Here is a 6,505-nt window from a genome sequence, read left to right as displayed (position 1 = left end):
GGACAGGTAGTTCATGCAGCGCACCTCGAGCCATGGGAAGTGCACCTCCAAACATCGGAAGTGCGGGCAGAGCACCTCGAGCCACGGGAAGTGCACCTCCAAACATCGGAAGTGCGGGCAGAGCACCTCGAGCCACGGGAAGTGCGCCTCCAAACATGGGTGGTGGTGTAGCGTCGAGTTTTAGCTCCTCGTCTCCTGGCACCGCATCATTAGCCAAGGGAGCCATGGGAAGTGCACCTCCAAACATCGGAAGTGCGGGCAGAGCACCTCGAGCCACGGGAAGTGCGCCTCCAAACATGGGTGGTGGTGTAGCGTCGAGTTTTAGCTCCTCGTCTCCTGGCACCGCATCATTAGCCAAGGGAGCCATGGGAAGTGCACCTCCAAACATCGGAAGTGCGGGCAGAGCACCTCGAGCCATGGGAAGTGCTGGGAGAGCACCTCTAGCCATGGGAAGTGCTGGCAGAGCATCGAGCCCCGGCTCATCTTGTGCTGGCACCGGATCGTTGTCCAAGTTAAGCGCCGGCAGGGCGCCTGTCGTAGGGACTGACTCCGTTGTAAGGAGCTCATCGTCGCCATGACCATTTCTGCTCCGGCCAGCCCGGCGAAGTTTACCACGCTTCCAGCAACTCTTTTTGAGCACCACGGTTCCTGTCTGTGCCTCTAGTCGCTGAGCACTCTTCAGGAGGTCGCACCTGCCATCCGACACAGTCCAGTTCACGAACATGCACTTTCTGTTGGCCACACAGGCTGCTCGGCACTCATCCACCGAGTTGAAAATAGCAACTCTTAAAGGCGTAGCGGTGGATCGGTGATTTATCGAATCGCAGGCAGCCCTCTGCATGCAATGACGACTTAATGTGAGCCAGTTCGGGTCGGAATTGAGCTCTGCACCCTTGCGGTGATGCTCACACACTCCTTCAACTCTGTTGTAGGACATGAAAGCACAGTCGGGACTCTTCAAACAAGTCTTAATACATACACTGTGAGGTAGCGGTCCTTGAGACAGAGGGGTGCTGGTAAGATGCCCATACCGTATGCAAGCCGCAGCAGCCACGGATGGGAAAAGAAAACGCATTTGAAGATTAAAAAAAAAGCAGAACACTACCTGTGGGGTCGCGGAGGCTGCACCGCTGGCACGTCCAGCGACAGTCTCGGTCTGGAGCATGGGACGCCTTCACGAACGAGGAACAGGCCGTGCGACGGGGATTGCTGGACAGCTGTCGAGTTCGTCGAGCAGGCCTTCGCCGCGGGATGAGGGCGCTCTGGCTGCTTACTCGGAGGTCGGACTGGCGGTCTGGTGTTGTACCGTCTGCTGTAGCGTGCGTCCATTGGAATCCCTGGCATGGGCCCGATGCTTGTTCTGGGGTGGGGACGCGGAACTACCGTGTATTTCGGTCTGTATCTTGACCGGATTGGTGGAGACGCACTCGTCTGAGGTGGAGTCTGCACGGGCATCGGCTTCTTCAGCCGTTGAAGGGCGTCAGCTGAGATATCAGGGGTCACATCGGCTGTTGTGGTTCCTTCACGCTTTTCTTCAGTCTTCAGCAAGGTTGACACGATACGTTGCATAATCACCGAGCTGACAGGCTCTCTAACCAACGATCGGAGGTAGGTGAGGTCAGCCATTGCTGACCGGTACTCAGAGGAGTCCAAGGTCGCCTTTAATCTGCGAAGTTCCGATCTTAGGCGCTTGTTCTCGTTCTCCTCCAATTCTAGTGAGGCACGTGTCACGGACAGCCTCTCCTCGGTCTGAGCAAGTTGAAGGGGTAGATCAGGCGACTGCTGTTCCTGGAGCGTTTTGGTTTCTGCCACAACCTCCACCAACCTCGCATTAGTGGCTCCCAACGCGGCCGTCAGAAGTGTTTCGTTCTTTTCGAGCCTGTTAACCTCAGTCGCGTGGCGCTGCTCAAGGGTCACGAACTGACTCTCCTTCTCTTTTAGTTGATCTTCCACCGCCTCGATCCCCAGCTTTGCCTCTCGTAGCTGCAACATAGCTCCCTCCTGTTCCTCTAACAAAGCCTGCCTAGCCGCACGCTCTCTGTCCCTCTGACCGGATATCTCTGCGACCGCGGCCTCCAGTTCACTCACTTCGTCAGCACGACAGTGCTTAACCACCTGTGATCGCAGCTCCATGCATTCGTCCAGTGCTTCCGTCAACGCATTGCGGGTAGAGGTGTGCTCACATTCCTCCTCACGCAGGCTAGATGTCGCAGTCTCGAGTAGCTGAGATTTCCGGTCCAGGGCTTCAGTCAGTGACGCCACGCGCCGCTCTAGCGCTGACACCTCAGCCATTGCCGTTGAATGCTGGACGCTGGTATCTCGAACCACCTCCAACTCCAAGGTGGCGTTGGTCGCCTCTGCTTTTGCTTCGTACAGCGACTTTCGCAGGCAATCCACCTCGTTATGAAGCCGTTGTCGTTCCTCTTGGTGGCCTTTCAACTGATGTAAGTCTTGCATGCCTTGCTTTAGGACTTGAACGCATGTTGTCTTCATGGCAGCGGAGTCGGGAAACGCCCTTGGGGCAGGAAACGCCCTTGGGGCAGGGCACATTTCAGCTTCCGGAACACAGAAAGGGAAATCGGGGCACATTTCAGCTTCCGTAACAGGGAAGGGGAAAGTCGGCTTGAAGAGCGCTGGGTAGGGAGCGTTGGACTCGAGGAGTTGCCCGGAATCGTCTGATTCCTCATCGAGGCTCTCAGCGGATTTTAAGTCCAGGGACGCAAGCTGTCTCTCAAGCAGATGAAGGTCCACCATGCTTCGCGATGGAGAGCAGGGCACTTCCCGCGGTGAGACCGACTCCGAGCCACCCTCTGTAGCCACCAACATGTCTTCTCCTTCGACATCCACAATTTCCAGTGGTCTAACGGGGGCGGGTAAAGCACACAACAGTGTGTCAGCACTCACGAGGTCGCGGCCAACAGCAGGTCCAAAGGCCATCAGACGCTTCTCTGAAAGACGAACCACCCCTCCACGACATGGGACCTGCTTCCAGGGCCCGGAAGCGTACCGGACGATATGTGTACCGTCTTGCCTCTCCACCAGCAAGGTCTCACTGGCTACAGATACGGATACAGGAATTCCCTCCACATCGATTCTGCTCGGGAAGCAACGCTCGTTACCCCAGATGTAGACCTCACGCTCCACTGTGAGGATGGCGCTAACCTCGGACTGCGCCGCGACCGCCACACACCGACACCTTTGATATGACAGGGTCACGATCTCGGTGACCCGCGATCGAGACCGGCGATCGCCAGTCCCAAGCTGGCCTCTGTCGTTGGTTCCCCAGGAATATACCTTGCCGCAGTCCAGAAGAAGCAGCGAGTGGTTTGAACCGCACGCGGCCATCTTTGCCTTGTGCAAGTTCAAAGACGTTGGTTCCTTATAGCAGGAATCGTTTCCTAGTGGCTTCAGCTGACCTTTTGAGTTATCCCCGAAACCGTAAAGCGTACCAGCGTGACACACTACCAGCGTGTGGAGGTTACCACTGGCCAAATGAGTCACTCGGCCATTCACAGTGAATTGCGTCAGCTTGATAGGTGAATGATTCAGGCTCCAAACCTCCAGAATGGAGAAGCTGTGGAGAAACACGATAGTGTCGGATGTCAGAGTCAAATCCTGCAAAGTACAAGTACAGCTGTGGAACCGTTGGGGAGGGGCAGTTGGTGATACTTCCCAAATGTACAAGTCGGTTTTGGAAGCCATCACGACCTTCCCGTCCTTCTCCGCCAAAAGCCTGATCCTCTCCACCGGCTTCGCCACGGTGTCAGAAGTGTTGAAGAGGCCGCCAAGGAGAGACCAGGTCATAAGAGCGTCCCCCGCTGTTGGCGGTGAAGGAGCAGCCGCCGGAAGAGGGTCGTTGGTCATGTACGTACGTAGATGCGCCAAGATAGCGTCGGGAATCTGTGTGGAGGGTGCGGTATCTTCTACGAGACTGCTGAACGTGCTGCGTGATGGTTTTTCAGGTATACCCACCATAACACGACATGGTTTCCTATTGCAACCGACTGGAACACTCCAGCTGTACGTGGAAGCACCTCCCAGCTGGTGCACTTCGCTGCGTTCGTGGTGTCGAATAGACTCACCTGGGATACTATGGAGACTATGGAATCGCACCGCGGCGCCTCGGTTCACGCTGAGAGCCAAAAGATCGTTCTTCATAACAACATTGCCTTTGTACCCCAGATACTTAGGACGAGTCCAGCCTCGGCATCCCCAGGCCCAGCAGCCCGAAGGCGTGGTGGCGATGGCTGCTTGGTCCATTGCGATTTGCGAGACGTCCTCGATTTCGACTTTCGTCGGTTTTGCTCGCGAACGGAAGTCCCCCAGGCCGAGTTGCCCCCGAGTATTGAGTCCCCAAGTGTAAACCGCACCACTGGCAGTCACCAGGGCCGCTGACCTCCGACCCGTCGCCACGCAGGTCACGTGCTCGTTGAGTGGTAGGATTTTAGAGTCAGGGCCCTGGACGAATGCCTGTCCGATATGGTGGTTCTCCCCAATGATATGAAGTTGGCCATCGTCTGTCAGCGCGACCAGTGCGTCCTTGCATATTGACACCTGCGAAATGGAAACAGGCAGGGAGAGCGGCGTAGGGGTCTCATCTGAATTGACGTTGAGCCGCGCGTATTGACCTCCGAGAAACCGAATGACCAACACTGAATCCTGAGCAGTCACTCCGTCGATCCCACCAGCATACCGCCGAGGACTCTCGGAGAATACGGCTCCGTTGTTCACCCAGAGATATAGGTCGCCTTCCTCAGTGAGAAAAGCAATAAAGTTACTCCCGCATACCACATTTTTGATCTGATTGGGAGACAAAAGCTTCCTTACGCTGCGCGTCAAGGGTATCTTCGTCGGAAGGGCCTTCGTGATCTCAAACGGAGAGTATGTCCATGACCAAAGCAAGACTGATCTCATTTTACGTTGTGTGCACAGTGCACACAGATATTATACATCTTTTTTGAAAGGATGCAATGATTATTGTAGTCTCAGAACTTTAAAAAAAGTTCCTGAGCAGATACTAGAGCTTGTGTCTACTCGCTTTCCTTTTCGGGCGAATGGAGAGAAGGCTGTAACTTCTGAGGGCTAGAAATTGATTGTAGGGTAAAATTGAGGCAAAGGAACAGTTCAAAATTCTTGTGAAAGTTTTACTCCAGAGATCACAAAATTTACTCTGGAGTACTTTAGGGATTAGGGTGGCAAAATTTTTGCCCCTAATATTTGAGGTGCAGTGCACATTAATCTCGTGTGCGACGTGAAATGGCGAAGGCTGCGACTGCGAAGGCTGGATCCGCTTTGGTGTACTGCGTATGCTCCATCGGTGCCACAATCATGATGAGCAGCTACTTGAAGCTTTGGAACGCGTGGTTCCTAACACTTTACCAGCAGGCTACGATCTTCATCATGGTCCCGATATTCGCAATGATCGGTGGCATGGGCGTGCCTGGATTTGCGTCGTTCTATGTTGAGAGAATCCGGCTTGGTACGCTGATGAAGGTATGGCCCGCTGGGTTCTTCGCCATCGCTACTGTCGTGAGCAACAACATCTGTCTCAAGCTGGTTGGACCTGCGGAGCTTGACGTAGCCAAAGGAACAGTGCTGCTGTTTTCCGTGGTCACCTCCTACGTCTTCCTAAACACCAAACAAACTCACCTCGCAATGTTGGGAGTTGGAGTTGTTACCTCTGCCTTCCTGTTGAATGGGGCCCGGTACATAGAGCAACCTGAGAAGCTAGGAAGCCTGGCTATTGGCTGCTTTACCGCTCTTAGTGGTTCCCTGCAGGCTGTCCTTTCAAAGAAGGTGATGAAGCACGTGGACTTCAAGGCTACGGTCCTATTGCACTACAACTCGGTGGTATCTCTGATCTTGTTGCCGGCCTTGGTTTACATCTATTCTCCGGAGTCCTACGTAAAATTGGCGAAGTCGCCGCTGAGCCTTGTCATTCTGTTCCCATGCGGCATGGTCGGGCTCACTATCAACCTACTCACACAGGTTACTTTGAAGTTCTTCAGTCCGCTAAGTTTCAACATCATTGGCCAGTTCAAGAATCTGTTCCAGTCAATCGTCTCCATGGCGGTGGGAGCTGCGGTCCGCAACCCAGCCCTGATAGCGCCGCTCACGCTGAAGTTTGTTGGTTCCTTAATCTACGTCGTCGCCAAGCAAATTGAGACAAGCATGAATGCCATCAAGCGCTTCGGAGCCGAGGTTCTCGAAGACGAAGCCCTGTTCCGCTTGCAGGTAGACCCGGAATCTATTGGACACATGAGTGACATTGGGCGTTTCCGCTACGCGCAGATGAGTTCGGTGTACAACGAGGTCGATGTCCTGACGCCCATGGAATTCTGGGACGACGAAGACTCGGAGTCGGACTCCATGCTCAAGCATTCCGTTTAGTTTAGTGTAGTGAACAACAACAATCATGCCAGCTTACAGTCAGTGAAGACTATTCTGCACGCTCTTCACATAGGATACGAGCACATTGATGCAGGTCACGAGGGCTCCGGTGTCT

General features: G+C 54.4%; 3 protein-coding genes across 4 annotated transcripts; 1 reads left to right on the top strand and 2 right to left on the bottom strand.

The window, feature by feature from the left end:
• Positions 1-24: 24 nt before the first annotated feature.
• Positions 25-724, bottom strand: KVP18_002424 (uncharacterized protein; the record flags this gene model as incomplete). The annotated part of the gene is made up of 1 exon (XM_067953288.1): positions 25-724. A coding segment is annotated over one exon (700 nt), but the record flags the coding sequence as incomplete, so codon positions are not given.
• A 377-nt stretch (positions 725-1,101) lies between these two features.
• Positions 1,102-4,914, bottom strand: KVP18_002423 (uncharacterized protein; the record flags this gene model as incomplete). 2 transcript variants are annotated; one of them, XM_067953286.1, is made up of 3 exons in its annotated part: positions 1,102-3,943; positions 3,973-4,054; positions 4,083-4,914. In XM_067953286.1, the coding sequence occupies 3 exons, from the start codon at positions 4,912-4,914 to the stop codon at positions 1,102-1,104; spliced, it is 3,756 nt and encodes a 1,251-aa protein (XP_067813107.1). The 2 variants fall into 2 exon arrangements, with proteins under 2 accessions (XP_067813107.1, XP_067813108.1); XM_067953287.1 differs by having other exon boundaries at positions 1,102-4,914.
• Positions 4,915-5,256: 342 nt separating this feature from the next.
• KVP18_002422 (uncharacterized protein) lies at positions 5,257-6,390 on the top strand (the record flags this gene model as incomplete). The annotated part of the gene is made up of 1 exon (XM_067953285.1): positions 5,257-6,390. The coding sequence occupies one exon, from the start codon at positions 5,257-5,259 to the stop codon at positions 6,388-6,390; it is 1,134 nt and encodes a 377-aa protein (XP_067813106.1).
• Between the last annotated feature and the right edge of the window lie 115 nt (positions 6,391-6,505).

The sequence above is a fragment of a genome (assembly GCF_019968955.1).
Source record: "MAG: Porospora cf. gigantea A chromosome Unknown PgA_NODE_1312_length_6505_cov_344.004, whole genome shotgun sequence".
Taxonomy (NCBI): domain Eukaryota; phylum Apicomplexa; class Conoidasida; order Eugregarinorida; family Porosporidae; genus Porospora; species Porospora cf. gigantea A.
The sequence above is the reverse complement of the archived record's forward strand: the minus strand, read 5'-3'. Positions and strand labels throughout refer to the sequence as shown.